The 23,082-nt window shown below is 41.1% G+C and overlaps 2 protein-coding genes across 4 annotated transcripts in view; one reads left to right on the top strand and one right to left on the bottom strand.

The window, feature by feature from the left end:
* Positions 1-23,082, top strand: part of LOC147700843 (putative DBH-like monooxygenase protein 2) — a 434,868-nt gene that overhangs the window by 104,732 nt on the left and 307,054 nt on the right. The gene's annotated exons all lie outside the window — the stretch shown is intronic.
* LOC147700844 (uncharacterized) lies at positions 13,121-14,059 on the bottom strand. The gene has a single exon (XM_086928508.1). The coding sequence runs from the start codon at positions 14,057-14,059 to the stop codon at positions 13,121-13,123; it is 939 nt and encodes a 312-aa protein (XP_086784634.1).

Here is a 23,082-nt window from a genome sequence, read left to right as displayed (position 1 = left end):
TGTCTTCAGATGAAACGGATTGTGGGACAAGAAGCAAAAAGGAAAAGGAAAAAAGTTCCGTCGGACCTCGGGAGCCGGCCGCCTATGTCATGTGCGACCTTTGGCCACACCAGGGCAATAGTGAAGCTGCAGCAGGTGCAAATAAGCTTCAGACAGTCTTCAACTTAGTCTGATTCTTATAATAAGTGCGTCGACAACACACACAAGTGAAATTAGGCCTCTCACTTGAATTCATTTGACTTTCAGCGCAGCATTGTAGGATAGCCACACCAGTGCGGCAACTTGCTGGACACCACCTCGGTGCCATCCGGATCTCGGCGCGTTCGAGTCACTGTACCGCAAGAGTGACCGCAACTCAGCTAGACACGCCGTCTTTCGGCGCAGCATTGGAGGATGGCCACACCAGTGCGGCAATTTGCTGGACACCACCTCGGTGCCATCCGGATCTCTGCGCGTTCGAGTCACTGTACCGCAAGAGTGACCGCAACTCAGCTGGACACGCCGTCTTTCGGCGCAGCATTGTAGGATGGCCACACCAGTGCGGCAATTTGCTGGACACCACCTCGGTGCCATCCGGATCTCGGCGCGTTGTGCTGCCTTTGGCCTACTGTAGCCGCAAGTGCGGACGCAACTCAGTTGGATGGCGAGTGAAACGCTAAAGGGCACCGCACTGCAGCCGAGGAGCCTCCATCTTGGGGGAGACGCACAGCCCCCACTGACTGACGCGACCTCACAGGCCAACGGAGCGCCCCACGGCGACTTTCGGCGCAGCATTGTAGGATAGCCACACCAGTGTGGCAATTTGCTGGACACCACCTCGGTGCCATCCGGATCTCGGCGCGTTGTGCTGCCTTCGGCCTATTCGCACATCGATCCGCTACTGACGCCGCCTCACGTGCCAACGGATTTTCTACGCTTTTTGTAGCCCTATGCCGCATAACAGGTCATGTGACTTGTTTATAAAACTTTTCATTGGTTCATTTTACTTTTGGTTTCCTAAAGATGGAAGGCTTGGTCATATGACCTAAAAATAACACTTTTCATTGGTTTAGAACATTTTTTTTTCCCAAACGATGAAAGCCCCACCTTGTTTCTGGATGATTCAGACTGAAGCTGGCGTCAGCATGAGAGCACCACCATCTCGTGGCTCCGTCGTGGTCATTCCGCGAGCAATCATGGCAGCCGCTCCCCACCGGAAGCCTGCAGGAGTCGAGGGCCCCCAAGACTTTTGTAGAATCTTCACGGCTGAGGGGACGCTTTCGAGAATGGAGCCCAAGCCCTAGCAGGCAAGCGTCCGAGTTCCAAGGTGTCCCAGGGCCATTTTAGTGGACCAGGCCCAAAACCGAAGAGCCGTCCGCCATTTTAAGAGTCATGTGGCAGCCGCCTATCGCTGCACTGCAAGAGTGGGAGCAAATCAACAACATGGTGAGCGAGACGCTGTAGCCGCAAGAGCGGGCGCAACTCAGCTGGATGGCCGCCACCTGGGGAGGCCCGTTCACGCCGCCTCCCCCACGCCCCCCCCCCGGGCCGCCCCACGCCAATTTTCGGAGCAGCATTGTAGGATACCAAACCAGTGCAGCAGTTTACTGGACATCACCTGGGTGCCATCAACATCTCAGCGCGTTCTGCTGCCTTGGAACTATTCGCACAACAGACCGCTACTGACGAGGCCTCCTCCGCACCACCCGGGACGCCCCACGCTGTTTTTCTTTGCTGCATTGTAGGATCCCAAAAACCAGTGCGGCACCCAGGTGACATCACCTGGGTGCCGTCCAGAACTCAGCACGTTGTGCTGCCTTGGGACTATTCGCACAAAAGACAGCTTCTGACCATTGTTGCTTTTTTTGTCAAAAATGTTTAAATGTTTGTTACAGTTTTTGTTCCGTTCGTTATATTTAAAAGTTAATAAAGTTTTATAATCCCACTTTATTGGAGTGCTATATATTTTTAAAAAATCGGGTGAATGGGGCCTTGAATCGGGTTATTGTCATGTGTGGGCTTTGCAAGTGTACTGCTACAGGATCGGACATTTCAAACTCAAATGCACGTTCTTTTTCTTACCTTTCCGAAGCATGGAGCGCAATAGCAGGCAGAGAAAGGGTGATGCAAGTGTTGAACACTGCTTGGCCTGGCAAGATGCTGGCAGTGCCCCCCCCCGCCCGCTCCTGAAAGAGGACACACACACACCGCCGCCCCGAGTACTTCACAGATCATTAAAAGACCATGCGCTTGTTCATGAGGCTTAAATGGTTTATCACCCCTTCTAGAACCCCTGCATCGACCCTCTGACGTTTCCTGGAAAAATTACCACGTAACACAATACCAAGCCCTGTAAGCTGAAACCCCCGAGGAATCGTGGGGCATATTATCAAGGGGGTTTATCTCTGCTTTTTTGGCTTTAAAAGCCAAGAAAGCGGAGATAAAATTATCTCCCTATTACCAAGCTGTCGCTAACACCAGTTAGTGACAGCTAAAAGGAGATAGCGACCATCTTGGGCCCCGCTTTGCATGTCAGTGATATTTATCACTAATGACATGCAAAGTGGGCGTGCCAAGATGTTACCGACTGGAAACCGTCCCTAACATCGCTATCTCCTATTACCAACTTTTGGAGATATTCGCGCTAAGCGCGAATATCTCCAAAAGCTAACACCTGCCCTGAGCAGTTCTTAGCCATGTTATCCAATGGGAGGTGGATAACATGGCTAAGAGCATTTGCTCGATAATGCATGAATATCGCTGACTTTTCAGCGATATTCATGCATTGCGGCCGTTTTTTATCGCATTTGCGATAAACCCTGCTAATAGCAAGGTTTATCTGCGATAAAAATCGCCGATGTGCGGCGATAATTTTTGTCTCTAAACAAGTTAGAGACAAAAATTATCGCTAGTTGTTGGTAATATGCCCCCGGGTTTTTGCTTGCAGAAATCGGGAGGCGGGAGACTAGCACTGAAATCAGTAGTCTCACGCCTGAATCGGGAGGGTTGGTATGTCTGTATTCTCTACAGCTGGGGCCATAAACTACATCCGCAGGGCTAGGTGATAGCCTGGGTCCGGCCTGGACAATCGGACACAGAGGAAGAGGAGTGTCAGAGGGTGCGGTAGTGAATAGGGTGAAAGGGAGGTGTCGGGCGAGCACAGGGTGTGATTCTCAGGGAAGAGCAGCGCAGATGGGGAGAAGTATATGACCCATGCATGAGAGAGAGAGCGGGGGTGACCAGTGCGTGGGGGAGATGCTTGCGAGGGTGGGGAGCCGTGCTGAGAATCGACAGCGTGCAGAGACTGGGTCTGGTCAAGGCATCTAAAATGGCTGCCGTGCACGACAAAATTGTGGCATTGGACAAAAAGGCAAGATGGCGCAGACAATGTTTATCAATAAGGATTCATTTATAACAAAATATTTACTCGCAGTGTCAAAATGGCGTTCAACACTTCCTGATTTCCATCGAATCGAACGTTAACAGACGTCACGCACCAAAAAAAAAAAAAAAAGCTCACGCACAGCCGCTGGAAGACATGTATCAACATATATGAGCCTCCTCAGCCACCCTCAGAAAACATAAGGGGTCAGGATACGTCTCCCGCACCCCCTTATACCTAGTAATTTAATTAAAACGAAACACAAAATGGCGAATTCCCGTTTCGCTACCAGTTTGCGGCCCAGTTCGCGGCCCGTGAAGCGCTTCTACCGTGAAAAATCATTTTTTTTTTTATTTTCCCCACGGGACCCTTTAATAACCCCAACAACATTCCTAGGGGGTCAAGAGAGGTATACGAACAGGGTCGCGAACAGGTAGCGAAACAGGAATTCGCCATTTTGTATTTCGTTTTAATTAAATTACAGGGTATAAGGGGGTACGGGAGACGTATCCTGACCCTTTATGTTTTCTGAGGGTGGCTGAGTAGGCTCATATATGTTGATACATGTCTTCCAGCGGCTGCGCGTGAGCGGTTTTTTTTTTTTGCTGCGTGACGTCTGTTAACGTTCGATTAGAAGGAAATCAGGAAGTGTTGACCGCCATTTTGTCACGACGGAGCTACGAGATGGTGGTGCTCTCATGCTGACGCCAGCTTCAGTCTGAAACATCCAGAAACACTGTAGACTATCAATTCGATGAGTTCCGGTGGAGCCCCAACGTGACCCGGTAGGGAAGAACTTGCCCTCCCCTTTTTTGAGTGATGGTTCTTGTTGCCTGTCCCCTCTGTTGCCATCTAACAGAACCTTTTTGGATTGCCAAGTGAGAAAAAAAAAGGTGGGGCTTTCATCGTTTTAAAAACAAGTCACATGACCTGTTATGCGGCTTTGGGCTATAAAAAGCCAAAGAAATCCGTTGGCCCGTGAGGCGGCGTCAGTAGCGGACCGATGTGCGAATAGGCCGAAGGCAGCACAACGCGCCGAGATCCGGATGGCACCGAGGTGGTGTCCAGCAAGTTGCCGCACTGGTGTGGCCATCCTACAATGCTGCGCCGAAAGTCGCCGTGGGGTGCCCTGTTGGCCTGTGAGGTGGTGTCAGTAAGTGGGGGCTGTTTGAGGATCTGACTGCATTGGAAAGCAATGTGATGCGGTGCCTTCTCTGTGGAGAAGTGTGGCTCAGGGGTTAGAGGCGGCAGACCCGGAAGCTGAGATCGGCCCTGGACCAGGGTTCAATTCCCCGCCTCAGTGGGTCTTGGGCTAAAAAATTCCACGGACTCGATAATTCTCGCTCCGGTGCCTTCTCGACTCACGGGTTCACACTCTGCGACTCTGGGCAATAGCTTGCTTAATCTCCACAACGGCCCCTCGCGGCGGGATGCCTGGCTTTCACCTTGTGGATACCCTGCCGGGGTTATCTCACAGGGGAATACCAGGACGGGTTCCATAAGCAAGCGCCGGGAAACCCACTGCGGGTAGCTGTGTGCTATATAAGCTCAAACACATTTACATTTACATTTACAAGATGGAGGCTCCTCGGCTGCAGTGGGGCGCCCCTTGGTGTTTCACTCGCTATCCAGCTGAGTTGCGTCCGCACTTGCGGCTACAGTAGGCTGAAGGCAGCACAACGCGCCGAGATCTGGATGGCACCGAGGTGGTGTCCAGCAAGTTGCCATACTGGTGTGGCCATCCTACAATGCTCCGGGGGGGGGACGCGGCGCAAATGAGCCTCTCCCGCCTCTCCAGGTGGAGGCACTTCATCTGCAGTGGGGCGCCGTCTAGCTGAGTTTCGCCCGCTCTTGCTGCTACAGCGATAGGCGGCTGCAACAGGAATCTCAAAATGGCGGCCTGTTCTTTGGATTTGGGCCTGGTCCACTAAAATGGCCCTGGGACACCTTGGAACTCGGACGCTCGAATTTTTTTCCTTTCCTCCACATGCAAAAAAGGTAAATGCTCGGTACGTTACCTGCCTCATCTGCCACGATGTACTCTCCAGAGGAACCGAAAAAAAATATAGTTATGGTAATTATACCATGCATCGTCATATGGAGAGGTGGCACCCGATTAATTATAGTGCTGCCCAAATTCGAGATTTGGTGGTTAACCCCCGACCTGCCAGTACATCCACCAATGAAGTGGCAGTGACAGCATCAGCGGCAAGGGAAACGGTTCTAAATCTTCAGAAGAACTTTGGACAAATGAAAATGACATGTTTAACTTGCGGCAAATTAATTTCATGTGGAGAGAGGAGTGGTAGTCTAATCAATAGAGCTTATGAACATCATCATAGTCAATGGTTGGTGGAGATATTTTGACTATATCCTGGACCTGCTCGGCCTCGCCCAAAATGGCGCCGGTATAAATGGGACTCGTAACTCCTTGTTGTGCACTGGTTGCCCAACCTTGATATCACGAGATACATATGCAGTTTTGAAGCACATGGCGGGCGGGGACGAGAATTGATTGAACATTTCGACATCCCTATTGATATTAAGTTCTGATGTGTTATTGATTACTGTACTATTGAAAGTTCGAATTAACGTCACCCATGGTACTTGCCCGCAAATGTATATCTAGATAATTTTATTGTAACTGGCTTGTCGTATTTTAATTATAAAATGTACGTCCATCGATTCCGCAACTGTTAGACACCTTAGTTCTTGCAACCTAATGGCCCGCCCGTTACGTTCTTCTACAGTGTAAATGTCCCCTCATCATATACAATAACAGTTTGCTCTATGGCCGGTCCACGTGGTTATAGGCCCGTATTTGTATACTGACATTTTCAGAATAAAGGTTTTTAAAACAAAACATGGTAGTAGTACTTACATTGGTAAAGTTTTGAATAATAGCCACTGTTTTCGAATCACTCACTCATACAGTCAGTCATGCACCTACTAAATCCTTCATCCAGACACTTATACATCCACTCATTCTTCAATATGTAAGACATATTTTAACTTTACAGAAACATACAGTCACTGGATGTTGTCATCAGTGATGTCATCAGTGATGTCACTGACCATGTCATGAATGATGTAATATGTGACATGATCAGCAGTGGATTGCGGGTGCGCGATATATAGTTAGCGCAACTAACTATATATGCGAATTTCAATGGTTTTGTGTGAGTAAAATAAGGTTTTGTAAATGCTAATCCCTAACTATATATGGTCTATAACCTATGGTTTTTTCAGTGAATTTTCAAGGTTTTGTAAATGCTAATTCATAACTATATATGGTCTATAACCTATGGTTTTTTCAGTGAATATATATATATGTATATATATTCACTTAAAAAAACATAGGTTTCAGGCCTTATATAGTTAGGAATTAGCATTTAAAAAACCTTGAAAATTCACTGAAAAAACCATAGGTTATAGATGCCAAACTAATATGGCTGACATTGTTCATATATTTGCTGATTGTAGTGCGTTAAATCCATTCTTCACATGCATTGTACAATTTCTCTCAAATGTGTTAAAAGTTGATGTCATAATCACCAAGGAAATGATTATCTTTGGTTTATCTAGTGACTTGGATGTGTTCTTATCGTATCGCAAGTATAGATACTTGCTATTCATGGTGACGGCAGTGGCTCGCCTTTGCATTGCCTCAATGTGGTTGAAACCTGAAACTCCAGCTTATGAGATGTGGAGAGCAAAATTTTACAATGTGTTTTACTTGGAGTGCAACCTATATTGTACTAAGTCAATTAAGAAAAAGCAAAGGGGGACCAAGGTTTGGCAGGCGATGATTGATCATATGGGGGTTGAGGAATGATGTTTGCATAAATCTAGACCAATGAAGGTCTCCACTGTAGCGTAATATCAACATTGTTTTATATTGGGTAATACCCACTTATTGTACTGTTTTCATTTATCTATATAATTTCTATTGTTTCCCCCTGTCTTTTGGAAGTGTATAACTTCATAACTGTATTATGAATATGAAAAGATATCGGTTTTGAACTGAACCAATAAAAAAATAAAAAAAAAAAACCATTGAAAATTGCTCCTATATAGTTAGTTGTACCAACTATATTTCGCGCACCCGCAATCCACTGCTGATGATGTCACATATTACATCATTCATGACATGGTCAGTGACATCACTGATGATATCACTGATGACATCTCAAATGACATCACTGATGACATCACTGGTGACATGACTGATGACATCATCCAGTGACTGTGTGTTTCTGTAAAAAATATAGGTTTCACAGCTGATATAGTTAGGAATTAGCATTTAAAAAACCTTGCAAATTCACTGAAAAAAAAACATAGGTTTCAAGCTTTACTTGCTTGGCTTGGCTTTACTTTCCATCCCCAGATTCAAGCGTAACAAACACGGTGGCCTTAGGTTTTCCTTTTTAGCCCCGTCTTTCTGGAACTCTTTACCCCTCTCTCTTAGGTTGTCCTCCCTTTATCCTATGTTCAGATCTTCTCTTAAAACGTATCTGTTTACCATTGCCTATCACTAGCCTTCATTTTCAGCTGGGTTATTGTTTGTCTCCCCTCCCTGCTCCTTCTGCATAGCGCCAAGAAACCTAATGGTGTTAGCGCGCTCAATAAATTAATTTAACATAACATAACATAACATAACAAGCCTTATTTAGTTAGGAATTAGCATTTAAAAAACATTGCAAATGCACTTAAAAAACCATATGTTTCAGGCCTTATATATTTAGGAATTAGCATTTTAAAAACCTTGCAAATTCACTTAAAATACCATAGGTTTCAGGCCTTATATAGTTAGGAATTAGCATTTAAAAAACCATTGATTTTCACCACATATAGAAAAGGCACTACTGCATACCTGTCCCTATCATTTTGCCAAGTTTGGTGTAATTCCGTTCAGCCGTTCGGGCTGTAGCCGTGTCTAAAGGTCCCATAGAAAATGGCATTTGAAAAATTTCTATTTTCTCAAGAACTACTGGAGGGATTTTCACCAAAGGCACATCTGCATACCAGGCCCTACCATTTTTCCAAGTTTAGTGTAATTCCATTCAGCCGTTTGGGCTGTAGCCGTGTCTAAAGGTCCCTATGGAATTGAACCTGGGGAAAACACGTTTTTTTCCCCCGAAACTTTCAGGGAAGGAGCGGAGCGGAGCGAAGCATTTTTAAGGAAAATTTCACGCAGATTCCTCAATAGGCGCCAAAGTTATTCCCAATGGAATGTTGGGGATTTCCTATGGTAACCAGGTCCTAACTATATATACCTACTTGCGAGTAGGTAATATATATATATATAGACATATATATATATATATATATATATATGAGAGAAAACAATCCTGCTTCAATGAAGAAGAGGCACGTACACGAGGCATGCATGGATCAGGCTTCTTTATTGATGTTTGGGTCTCCCGCGACCCTGCAGTAAAAGAGAGACGCGTTTCGCCTGCGCGGCAGGCTTTGTCAATATAATTGGCGCCATAACATTATAGGTATATATAGAGAGAGAGCCCTCCTCCCTCCTTCAGGCATACATAGACATAAAGGATAGACTGCATGGTTGCCATTATAAACAGAAGACATACTGGCCTTCAACATATGCATAACTTGCAAAGTGCACAACATTCAAAATAACTGCATATTGCACTACAGGCAAATAATGTCCACAATAAAACATGAACGAATTCATAACATATGAGCCAAAAACAATTATATACAAGAGTCTGTTTAGCCTGAAAGTCATGAGGGCATGCCGAGGAGTTGTCAAAGTGAAACACCATACTGGCGCCAAATGCTCTCAAAATGAGTTGCCTTCCTGATAAAAAATCTACTGTGTACAGAAAGATTTAGAAACTGCGTGAATGCAGGTTGCGCTGCCTGTATTAAAAAAGTTTTACTCGCTCCCACTTCATTGTCAGTCCAGTACAAAAGATGAAGACATGCTGAATGACTGTTTCTGCAAAGCAATGTTTTACAAATGTGCGCGAAAATATGCACTCTTGATGAAGGCACAAAGAACTTATAGGGCTGCCACAGGGCTCAGAGTTGCACATGTTGTGCATATTTCCAACGGCGGTTTTAGCCTATGGGTGCTGGCTGCTACTCCGAGTGGGACTACATCTCCCATAATCCTCTCAGGCGGCTATACAAGTCAGAGTTTCATCAGAAACCTTTGCGAAAAATTCCACAGCTTCATAAACCGATGCAGTCAATACCGGAACATTGTCCCCCAGAGGGCTTAAGATCAAAGATAAAGGGCATAAATGCAGGGGAGTCTCGCAATATCAAGCTTGCAAACAAAAGGGTCCTTCCGGGATCCTCACTCACATGGTTGGTCAGGGGGCGCGTTGTTCGGCGAACCCAGCCAAAAAAGATTAATGTCAAATGCACAGTGTGCTTCAAAGCAACACGCGCACTCGGTAATAAAGATGCTTAGGTTTCTTTATTCTCAGACAACGTTACGCGTTTCAACACCAAAGTGTGTCTTGTTCACACGTTAGTAAAACCCGACATTCAGCTTGCTTATGTAAACACAAACAGAGGAAAAGTGTACTAAACATAGAAAACGTACTTATGCTGCAGCTTGTTCCTACTTAGTGTTAAATGGATCTGCCATTTTGGATTAGTCTTTAGTCGATGCATTTCTTATCAATATACGTCTATATAGGAACCATCACACTGTAAGCAAGCCATAGATAGCATATTAGAGTCATACTATTGCACATTGAAATATCCTATGGGCTCATAGACAAAGAAAGGCTAATGCCGGTCAGAGTTTTTTATATACATTCTGGTATTTACCTTTTTAATAAACTCAAGCTCAGTTTCAAAGTATCTTACTTTCAAGGTCTAGTGCTGTGGAGCTAAACAGTTATTGTCATCATATCATTTATCAAGTATAACAATTTTTGTATACATTTCCTTTGGTCTAGTGCCTATAGTGCCCATGTAGTAGTTCATTGTACTGATTAAGGTTGTCACTCATATAGCCCCTAGTTTTTTTACGAGCAAAAGTACGTTTCTACCACATCCTACATGTTAATTATTCATATGCAAGCATCAGGCCTCCCAAAAGGTAATATCGATTGTAGTCCTGAATAAAGTTGAACATATAACAGTGAAAAGTGAATAATCTTATCTTAGTCAAGTGAAGTGATTTCATCATTCGCCGAAGAAAAGGGTAGGGAAGATGTTTTGAAAAAATTAATGTCTCCCTTCCTTTTCTCCTGAAAAAAGCAATTAAAATATGCATTAAAACAATAACATAGGCAATCATCTTATGTGCAATTCAGTACAGTTCATAATTAACAACAGGTTAGATTTATTCATCATATAAGTGAGTTGCAAGTTCCTCATCTATATTATGCCCCCCAGGGAATATGCTTTCTAGCTCCATAATCCATTTGGATTCTTTTTTTCTGAGTGCTAGGAATCGGTTACCTCCTCTTTTGCCCACGTTAATTTGTTCCACAGCAAAGTATCTAAGTAACGAGGTATTCGATTGATGGAACTGCTGGAAATGTCTAACGACAGGGTAACGTACATCCGCATTAGTTATTGCTCGCAGATGTTCTTGAATACGCTTTTTGGCCATGCAAGTTGTACTGCCCACGTATTTCATATTGCACGGACATTCAAGTACATAAATGACAAAACTTGTGTTACAAGTAAGAAATTGTTTAATTTTGCATGTTTCTTTCTGTCCAGGAATGCTCACTTATTTAACCATGTAACTTGATTTACAAGCTACACAGTGTGCGCATGGATAAAATCCTTTAAGGCCCTGTATGTGTTGTTTTTTATTGTCAGAGATATCGCCTCTCACCAAGATATCCCTCAAATTCCTCCCTCTTCTATAAGTAATTTGGGGTCTCTCAGTTAGTTCTGATCCTATTATGTTATCTGACTGGAGAATATTCCAGTTATCCACAAGGATTTTGCGTACTTTATCTGATCTCTGGTGGTAAGTAGTTATAATCCTGGTTGGCTCTGTGTCGCTTTCTCTATCCGGTTTGGGGATGAGGGTTTCTGCTCTCTCTACCTCTGCCACTTTTCTCACCGCTTTCCTCAACACCCACTCGGGATAACCTCGTTCCTGGAATCTGGAAAGCATATGTTCTTGTTCTACAAGGAACCCCTCTTTATCACTACAATTTCTCTTGGCTCTTAGTAATTCCCCGTAAGGGATGCTCCATTTCAGAGGCTCTGGGTGTGCACTCAGAGCATGAAGGAGACTATTACCTGCGGTCTCTTTTCTGTGTAATTCCGAGATAAGTCTACCTTCTACTATCCTTATCTTTGTGTCTAGAAATTCTATATGAAATCTGCTTATGGTATGGGTGAGCTGTATATTGTATACGTTCCTGTTGAGTTTCTCAATAAACTTGGACGCTTCTTCTTCAGTTCCACACCATACTACAAACAGATCGTCAATATATCTGATCCATGTTTGTACCTTAGCCAAGTCTTCTGTCAACATCTCATCATTTCTCAGTTCTTCTTCCCACTTGCCTACAAAGAGGTTCGCGAAACTCGGCGCGAAGGCTGAACCCATAGCCGCGCCACGAGTCTGTTTATAAATTGCCCCATCAAACATGAAAATATTATTTTTCAAGTATAGTTTCATCATTTGAATTAGCATAGTAGTGTGTTCATGAAAGCCTATTCCCCTCTTCTTCAGGAAGTGATAGCTTGCTTCCATTCCTTGAATGTGGTCTATAATAGTATAAAGGGCACTCACATCCATAGTGATTAATAGAGAGCCCTCAGACCATGTGATGTCCTCCAGTTTTTTAAAAAAGGCTGTAGTGTCCTTAATGTAAGAAGGTAATTGACAGACAAATTCTCTCAAAAAATGATCAATATATCTTGAAAGATTTTCGTTAATGCTACCTATGGAAGAAATAATAGGTCTCCCCGGAGGTTCTCTTGGGTTTTTGTGGACCTTCGGTAGAAGGTAAAAAATGGGGAGTTTTGGATAATCTTTCTTTAAAAAATGAAATTCATGCCATGAAAGTAATCCCTCATTGTGCCATTCAGTAAGTTGTTCCCGTGTTTCTATGATACTTCTGTTGTAATCATTCATGTTACTGGTACAATAGAACAGACCCCCATCTAATTGGAACAGGGCTTCCTTTATATATAATTCTCTTCCCCACAACACAATATTTCCTCCCTTATCTGAGGGTCTCAGGATCACATTTTTATCATCTGCTAGAGAGAAAATTAAATCCATCTCTCCCTTAGTCAAATTGCTGTCTCCTCTTCTCTGTTTGGGGTAAGTATGTTTAAGTTTAGTGAGTTCTTTGGTTACCACCTCGTGAAAGGTGTCAATTGCGTCATGCGGAAGGGTAGGGAAAAACACAGATTTTGGCTTAAAGGAAGTATTGGCAGCCCTATCAGTTCTTGTTTCCCAGACTCCTACAACCTCTAAGTCAGGTTCATTAGCAGAGGCTACACCTCCTAACGAGTAGACTGTTTGCAGTATATCGGCATCCCCCACTGTAAACTCTGGTGTGCTCACGATTTCTTCTGGGTTGGTTCCTGGTTTCTTTTAACAAGTGAATGAAACTTTGACAATTTAAGTTTCCTAATAAATTTAAAAATATCAACCCTAGTGTCTGCATAGTCAAAAAAGTTCAGTGGGGCAAAATGTAAGTCCCAGACAAAGGGTTTGTTTTTCTTTAAACGTCAGTGTTCTTGAAGAAAGATTTATAATAGTTTTATTTACCGTTTCTTCATCCATCTTTATTTTCTTTTTTTGTAAACCCCACACTTGGTTTCCACTGGTTTTTTGTTGTTCTTTCCTTCTCTTCTGCTGGAGCTTGAGTCGTCTCTGTCGTGATCTCCCCTGCCTCTTGCTCTTCCCCTTGGCCGTCCTCGTGTTGGATTCCTTTTGAATTCTGGTTGATGAACCACGTCTGCATCTTTTTTTCTCCGTGTTCTTAGTACCCGGAATTCCTGTAAAAAATTCGCCGGTTTCTTAGTAATGTCGACCACAGATATTGTACTATTGGATTGTTGAGAAGTGTCAGTTTCTGAGCCGCTTGTTGGGTTTGCTATATTTTGGTCGCTTTCCGTATGAGTTTGATTCAAATTGCTTGAGGTGGTATCCTGTTGGTTATATAGATAATCATATTTTGGGCTATATGTCAGGATACGTCCACTGTCGTAGTCTCCGCAATCGCGGTGCAGTTTTCTTTGTTTACGATATTTTATATCATCTTCATGTTTTTTTAGTCTGTTTTTGAGCTCTTCTTTAAATTTCTTAATGGTTTCTTGATCGCTACTTTTCCCAAATTCCTCGTCTATTTCTTTTAGTTGTTTCAGGATTACATCACAATCCTCCCACGCATATTTAATAAGTATGCACATCATGTTCTTAGAGCTCGTAGCGGAATTTTGTGACCAATCAACCAACATTTTTGGGTTTAATGACTCGTGAGACGGAGTAATGTAGATTCTTAGGCCTCTTTGCACCATTTCTTTCTCCACATAATCCTGTAGCGATGTTGCCTCCCACCATTTGGCACTTTCTTGTTTCTTTAGTCTTTCATATTTGCGCAATTGTTCGTTCAAGGGGTCACTTGCTGGTTTGCCAAGTGTGGTTGCATTCAATACTCCTTTTCCTGGAGCTCTGGCAAACATTGACGCCGCCTTGCGTCTTCTCTCCCCTTCTTCATCCATAATAGTATGTGGGTCCCCACCTGTGGATGTTAACGTGACTGTACTGACCGCTGTTTCACCTGTTTACTATGCGTTAGGTTTTTCTGAGAAATACGCGATACTCCGTATCGCATCTTCTGCGTGTAATTAGAATCTCAGTTGTCGATTTTGCATGTCGATACTACCCCGCTTATTTTAAGCGGTTCCTGATGCCGTATTATAGACACTCCAGGGAGGTGTGCAAGAAATTCGGAAAGGAGATCTTCAAATCCCACATTCGAGTGTGAGTATTTCGTATGGTACTATGTTTCCGTCTTGCGCCCGCCTGCTCTGCCTCAGCACACTCCCCGTAAGCTCCCGCTACTCACCAAAAAAGCCTACCGCACTCCTGCGAAGGCATAGTCCGAGAGCGGCAGATGGAAAACAGAGGACGGCTTACCTTTCAGAGTCACGGCGTCACCTCAAATCCTGGTTCTCACGTGTATGGAGTCCACTTTACAAACGGCCGGCTCTGGATCACTCGTAATGAATCAAGCTTACAAACAAAAGGGTCCTTCCGGGATCCTCACTCCCATGGTCAGGTGGCGCGTTGTTCGGCGAACCAAGCCGAAAAAGATTAATGTCAAATCCACAGTGTGCTTTAAAGAAACACGGGCACTCGGTAGTAAAGATGCTTAGGTTTCTTTATTCTCAGACAACGTTACGCGTTTCGACACCAAAGTGTGTCTTGTTCACACGTTAGTAAAACCCGACATTCAGCTTGCTTATGTAAACACAAACAGAGGAAAAGTGTACTAAACATAGAAAATGTACTTATGCTGCAGCTTGTTCCTACTTAGTGTTAAATGGATCTGCCATTTTGGACTAGTCTTTAGTCGATGCATTTCTTATCAATATACGTCTATATAGGAACCATCACACTGTAAGCAAGCCATAGATAGCATATTAGAGTCATACTATTGCAGATTGAAATATCCTATGGGCTCATAGACAAAGAAAGGCTAATGCCGGTCAGAGTTTTTTATATACATTCTGGTATTTACCTTTTTAATAAACTCAAGCTCAGTTTCAAAGTATCTTACTTTCAAGGTCTAGTGCCGTGGAGCTAAACAGTTATTGTCATCATATCATTTATCAAGTATAACAATTTTTGTATACATTTCCTTTGGTCTAGTGCCTATAGTGCCCATGTAGTAGTTCATTGTACTGATTAAGGTTGTCACTCATATAGCCCCTAGTTTTTTTACGAGCGAAAGTACGTTTCTACCACATCCTACATGTTAATTATTCATATGCAAGCATAGTTATATCTACGTATTCATTGCACAATGTAAAGGTACACATTATCTGGGATAATAAAGACCATGTTAATTTAAACTTTTAAAGACCATATATAACTTTATCTAAGCAATTATAAATCTCGCGAGGGTGCGTACTACGTAAACGCATCGTAAGATGATGTTAGCGCTCCGTAAACGCAACGTAAGCGCTCCGTAAGCTTACGTCCAACCATGTGATCTTAAACCAAAAGATTTAATTGGTTTATAATACTTCCTACTCCTATTGTTGAAAAACCCCTCCCATGTTCATCATTCTTTGTTGGCTTTCAGAGAAGCAACACCTTTTTTCTACAGCTCCTAGCTACAGAAAAATACTTCCAAGTGGCTGAACATCCAGAGTCTGACCATTCTTCTAATGAAGACTTTGTTGAAGAGGACCCTCGCCCAAGTAAGAAGAAGGAGTCCATAGTATAGAAATGTTTCAGCTTTCCAGAACATCAGAAGAAGGTAAATGCACCACTGGTCACCTGCAAGATCTGTGACACAGTGTTATCAAGAGGAAATCCAAATAAGAAATGTTCATTTGGAACCCACTCCATGGAACGCCATGTAAAAAATAAACACCCCAACAATTGGAGTAGAGCTGTGGTGCAAAGATCTCAGGAGGAGGACTCTTCTCCTAGTACATCTACAGCAAGAACCGGAGTACCACCAATGCCATCTTCATTGGTGGCAAACATTCAGCCAGAACTGAAAAATTTAATGATGCAATGCATACATTGCTGTAAATTAGTAGCCTTCGGACAACAGTCCATTGAAGTAATTTTACAGAAAAACAGGAACCACAGATGCAGCAAATAATTTTTTTCTTTCAATTTCATAGTTTGTTGCTGTTGAACAAATATTTTGTGTAAAAAGTTTATTTTTCTATGTTTTTCAAGCAAAACAATACCAAAAAACAGTTATTTTTAGAACTACCTCTAATGGTTAAAGAAAGAACTAAATTTCTATGTTTGTATGTAAAAGTTTGTCATAGTGAATGCAAATTGCAAAACTATAAGGATGTGGTACAGCATAAACCTATAAGGTGTTTACCCTATAGTATACTGTACTACTTTCAAAGCACTGAAATGTAACATATGTATATAAATATGTTACAAATCAATGGGCCAGATGTACGTAATCTCGATTTACCTACTCATAAATACATAGGGCCCGATATAGGTAATCCCAGAATACCACTTCTTAATTACCAAATCATACCGATTCGGTATTTAAGAACTGGCAATGGGAATGTAGGTATTTTTACCGAATTAAATACCGATTCGCTAAAATTCGGTAATTACTGATTCGATAATTACCGAATCTGTATTTGCCATTGATTCCCATGGACCTTGAAGCCCATAGGAATCAATGGCAAATATCGATTTGGTAATTACCGAATCAGTAAATACCGAATTCTGCCAGGGGGAACAGGGTGTCACTTTGACACCCTGTAGCACCCCTGTTTTTGGCTTGTGTGCAATGTGACACACATACATGCCCTTAGGGCATGTATGTGTGCCACATGGCACCGGTGTACATGCACAGATGTGCATGAACACAGGAATTCCTTATTTACCACCCAATTGTTTTGGGTGGTAAATAACAAATTCTTAGACGCCTCTAGCACTGTCAACAGTGCTACTTACATTAGAATTTACAGATTTGGTATTTTTACAGAGTCTGTATTTACCAATTCATAATTTTACCGATTCGGTCAATACAGAATCGTTAAAAATACCAAATCTGTAAATAAATTCCTCCTACATAGGAAAAGGCATTCGGCCAATACTGACCGGTAAATGCCTACCTACATCGTACCCCAAATCATACCACTTCAATATTTAAGAGTAGGTAATTGGGATGTAGGTAATTTCTCTTTTGAAAATATTGAATCTGTATAATTCAGTCATTTTACCGAATCGGTATTTACCGATTCGGTAATTGCCATTGATTCCTATGGGCCTTGAGACCAATAGGAATCAATGGCAATTACTGAATGAGTAAATACCGATTCGGTAAAATAGCCGAATTGTCAAGGGGGACAGGTTGTCACTTTGACAGCCTGTTGCACCCCTGATTCTGACTTGTGTGCCATGTCACACACATATATGGTCTTACGACATGTATGTGTGCCACATGGCACAAATGTACATGCACAGATGTGCATGTACACAGGAATTCATTATTTACCCCCGAAAGTTTTATCGTTATATCTACATATTCATTGTACAATATAAAAGTACACATTATCTGGGATAATAAAGAACATGTTTATTTTAAACTTTTAAACAACATATATAACTTTATTTAAGCAACTTTTAAAGAATATATATAACTTTATTTAAGGAATTACAAATCTCGCAAGGGTGCGTACCAAACAGTTCTTTTTACAACTACCTCTACTGGTTAAAAAAAGTACTACATTTCTATGTTTGTATGTAAAAGTTTGTCATACTGAATGTCAAAGTGCAAAACTATAAGGATGTGGTACAGCATAAAGCTATAAGGTGTTTACCTATAGTATACTGTACTACTTCCAAAGCACTGAAATGTAACATATGTATATAAATATGTTACAACTCAATAGGCCAGATGTACGTAGTCTCGATTTACCTACTCATAAATACCAAATCATACCACTTCAATATTTAAGAGTAGGTAATTCGGATGTAGGTAATTTCTCTTTTGAAATTACTGATTCTGTATAATTCAGTCATTTTACTGAATCGGTATTTACCGATTTGGTAATTGCCATTGATTCCTATAAATCTTGAGACTAGGAATCAATGGCAATTACTGAATCAGTAAATACCGAATCGGTAAAATTACTGAATTGTCAAGGGAGACAGGTTGTCACTTTGATACCCTGTAGCACCCTTGATTCTGATTTGTGTGCCATGTCACACACATACATGGTTTTAGGGCATGTATGTGTGCAACATGGCACAAATGTACATGCACAGATATAAATGTACACAGGAATTCATTATTTACCTCCAAAAGTTTTATAAGATTTAAATCATTATATCTACGTATTCATTGAACAATACAAATGAACACATTACCTGGGATAATAAAGAACATGTTTATTTTAAACTTTTAAACAACATATATAACTTTATTTAAACAACTATAAATCTCACGAGGGTGCTAAATCATTATATCTACATATTCATTGTACAATATATATATATTTTTTCTCATCTTTCTTTCGACAGTAATGCCATAAAAGAGTCACATTACATTCACAATATGCTTTAACAGACTTCAATTCAATTCATTGAGTTAAAAATATCAATCAATGCATCTACGTTGGAAAATAACATCGCTATACAATATAAAAAATCCATAAGAACAATTAAAAACAAGATCGTCAAAGAAGCCCAGGCATTACTCTAAACTTCTCTTAAAACTGGATACATAAATGTGCCTTCTCCCACTGTACTAGACATTCAGATAGTTACGCCTCTTAATCCACATTGCTGCTAAGAATTTTGTTACTGCAAAGACGATTAACGGAGAAAGATCAGTTTTTAATATCTGAAAAGAATCAGCGCATTGTCTAATCCCCAAATTCTTGCATATTTACAAGCCCCTTGCTCAATGTTTGACATGGGTGCAAGCAGAAAATGCATGCAGAGTAATACAATTGGCACACAGACAGGAATATGAAATGCTGTAAGAGATGCATAAAGGATTTTACTAATGACATAAATTGAGAAACCTGACTCATTTTCAAAGTACAACAGAATTGAAGTCCAATATGCTTGTTATTCTTCCCAATACTGCAAACAGCACTCTCTCCATATTAAAAGAACCATTACTCACCTTTAAAATCACTTTTGAAAATGTGGAAAAGTATGAAACACACACCTGATTTTCTAATGCAGAATCCCTGAACTGCAGCTCAGACACTGGAAACAGAAATGGCACAGTTTCCCACTCATTCTTCTCACTTATTTCTGCTCATAACAAATTAAATGTCTTCCCACACTTTTTCAAAACTAAACTAACATTTCAATTGGTTCTACATTTCCACACTTTCAAACTCACATAATATTCACCTATCCCCCTACTGCTCATTCAACCTGTTACCATGGTAACTCCCACCTAAAGAAGAACAGAGTTTAAACGTTCATCATACTATGTTGCAAATGAATCCAGCAAGGTTGTTAGAGCTTTCAATATAACAGCTAATCATGTGCAATGTTCCTTTCAATGACTTTTCCTGAACCATTAGAATTGCTTCTTTTAAAAAACAAAACTATGCACCCTAATATGCTCTTTTTGCATTTTCAGAAGCACCAATCATTTCTTATGCTTCAAGTGCAGTGAAAGTCCTCTTCTTTTTTTTCTAAACTGCAAGCTTTCCAACTGCCATTTCATTTACAGCCCTCATCTGAGTACAACCAGATCTGCCTTGAACATGCTTTCAGTATGGTTTGTAGGACACAGCTTTGTATTCTGGTCTAAAAGGTATGCAACAAACAGAGGAATTTTAAACCTTGATTTACCAAATGTGGATATTTTATGGATTGGCCAGAGAGAATTGAGATGTCACCAATTGATACCATTGGTGAAATCCTTCATGCATCTCCCACACCCTGACCTCATAATTGTGCACTGTGGTGGAAATGACTTATGCACTTTGATTGGGGTTGGTCTGGAAATGCTATTGAAGGACATCTTTGGACAATTGATGTCAATTTTTCCTCAAACTGCGTTTGTCTATTCAAATATATGACAAAGGCAAAAATGGAATTGATCCAATCAATTTTGTCCGCAGATTGAGAAAGCAAGGAAATATGTAAATAAATCTGTTTCTGCATACATGAGAGACTATGGAATGGGTTGCATATACCACAACTACTTGCGTTACAACATGCAAGGCATCTATAGGACAGATGGTGTACATTTCACTGATGAAGGGAACAGAATCTTTCTCTGTAACATCAGACCCTGCATTGGTACTTACTTGTAGGTACCAAAAAAAACACAATGAACACAACGGCTCTTTTTAGAGCCAACTAACATGTCACACTCAAATATAATTTTTAACTTTATTCTTTTTATTACTTTTTACCGAGGTCCGCACACCGAGCACTCACCGAGCACTCCCCATGCGCGAACCTATCGTGTTTTCTGTTATTTTTTAAAAAATAAACATTATTTTTAACCTTAGGAGTCCTTGACGGACCCCCTGAGAAGGCCTAAGTGGCCAGGGACACTCTACCATACCCCCTTCCCACGTTTTAAAGTTATATTTTTCACTCTCTTCTGAAACCACAAAATGGCGGCGATAGGGTTCGCGCACCGTTCATTTACTGAGCACTCACGGTGCACGGACCTATTGGATTTTTAAAAAAAAATAAAACTAAATGGAAATGGACATCGTCTCCTCTGTAGATACCTTGTATGTTGAACTGCAAGTTATTGTGGTATATTGAATCCATACTGTAGTCTTTCAGGAAAGCAGAAACAGATTTGTTCACATGATTCCTTCCTTTCTTAATGTGTGGTCAGAATTGGCGTAGAGAGTCCTGAGTTCCTACTCAGGTGAAACACACTTGTTGTTCTATATACTTACTTATGTTGTAAACGAATGCATCAGAGACAGTCAGTGAGAGAAAGGATGAAAGACATGAAGAACACAAAATTGTATCACTTTGCTACCACCTCATAAATTAAATTTAAATAAGTAACATTTTCAAAACAATTTTTCTTTACTAAATTAAAATTTATTTTCCGGAATTTTTATAATCTAAAAGAACTTGTAGCATTTCTTCATCAGGAATTTCATATGTCAAAGTGTCTGAAAATGATTCGTCAAACTCTACAATGTCTACACATTCCATTAATTCCATATCTAGTGTTTCATCAAACAAATCTGCCACGGTATCTCCTTCATGTTCTTCACGATTTGTTTCATCTATAGGATCAATAAACACCACAGAACAAGTTGCCTCAATAAACGTTGCTGTTATTTCAAAGAAGATGTTGGTAGGCTCCTCATTTTCATTCATCATTTTATGTTAGTGTACTATTAAAAGAAAGAGAAACAGCGCTTACTGCATGATCATACTCAATAACAGTCACAAAAATTTCTATAACGATGTCAAATGACTCTTCATTTTCAGGCGTTATTGATGCCAGTGTACTATTAAAAGAAACAGAAAGACAGTGAGATGGTGCAGGGGAAGAGTGAGATAGGGCAGAGAAAAACTATTAAATTCTATTAGAAGAGTCACTACTGTGTAAATCTCACACCAGAAATTGAACACCAACATTTCCTCACAAAACTACCTCAGACACTATAATCACAAAATGGCCGTGTTTCCCTGGACAGTGTATAGTATCAAGCAAGAATTAAAAATATAATGCACTGCATCTGATGTTGCCCTACTCAATCCATAAGTATAAAACAAAAACATTAAATAACTAACAGAAAACATTTTTCCTATAAACTTCATTTGAACAACAGAGTTCTCCTTACAAATTAACAACTCACCTTCTAGAAAACTGTTGAACAGTATAATCTGTCTCAATCTCACACCTCGGAAGTATACCTCAGACACTAAAATCTCAAAATGGCTGTGTTTCCCTCGTATTTCTCATACATATTCAGATACCCAGCCAATCAAATTTTATCACACACAAAATCAAAACAAAAGTAACATTTTAATTGGTTCAAATTATCAACACTTTCAAACTCAGATAATCTTCAACCTAACCCCAATGCTCTCTACCAATTACCATACTAACTGTCCACAAAACAAATACCTAACCCCAAAGGTGAAAGAGTCATCACTCAATGTTGCACTCAACCAACATCTAAACACTGAAACTTGTTATTTTAATGTATTTCTTTTTTGTCTTTTTGAGCCGCAGTCCGCGCACGGTGCGCGGACTCCGAAATTTTAAAAACATTTTTTTTTTCAACCTTCGGGGTCCTTTACAGACCCCATGAAAAAACCTGGGGGGCTCAGGAATCTCTTCCCTGCCTCCTTGTCAACTTTTACACTTATGTTTACAACCACTAGCATCTGCCACAAAAACAAAATGGCGGACAACACTTCCTCATTTCGACTGACTGGAATGTTGTCAGACGTCCAACAGCCAATCAGAATTCCGCGCGTACCGTGTCCCGCTTATAGATATATAATTTGAAAAAAGTCGATTTTATCAACAATTACTGAAGGAATTTTCATCAAATATAAAAAAGGCACTTCTGCATACCAGGCTCTACCATTTTGCCAAGTTTGCAGTAATTCCATTCAGCCGTTTGGGCTGTAGCTGTGTCTAAAGGTCCTATGGAAAATTGCATTGGACTCAATTTCACATTAAATTTTCTCAAAAACTACTGGAGGGATTTACACCAAACATACAAAAGGCACTGCTAAATACCAGTCCCTACCATTTTGCCAAATCTGGTGTAATTGCGTTCAGCCATTCGAGCTGTAGCCTAGAATGTGCCTATGGAAATTAATATGGGGAAAACACATTTTGGGACCCCCCTTTTTTCCCAGCCCCCACTTGACGAATCCACCCAAAACTTTGGGGGAAGGAGCGGAGCGCAGCGAGGCAAATTTAAGGAAAATTACAGGCAGATCCCTAAATCGGCGCCAAAGTTATTCCCAATAGAATGTTCGGAATTTTCTATGGTAACTATATATATATATATATATATATATATATATATATATATATATATATATATGT

This window comes from Lissotriton vulgaris, chromosome 7 (genome assembly GCF_964263255.1).
Source record: "Lissotriton vulgaris chromosome 7, aLisVul1.2, whole genome shotgun sequence".
NCBI classification, from domain to species: Eukaryota; Metazoa; Chordata; class Amphibia; order Caudata; family Salamandridae; genus Lissotriton; species Lissotriton vulgaris.
Note: the sequence above shows the minus strand (reverse complement) of the source record. Positions and strands in the feature narration are given on the sequence as shown.

Coding starts and splice junctions, on each gene's coding strand:
- LOC147700844 (XM_086928508.1), bottom strand. CDS start 14,059: ATGGATGAAGAAGGGGAGAGAAGACGCAAGGCGGCGTCAATGTTTGCC.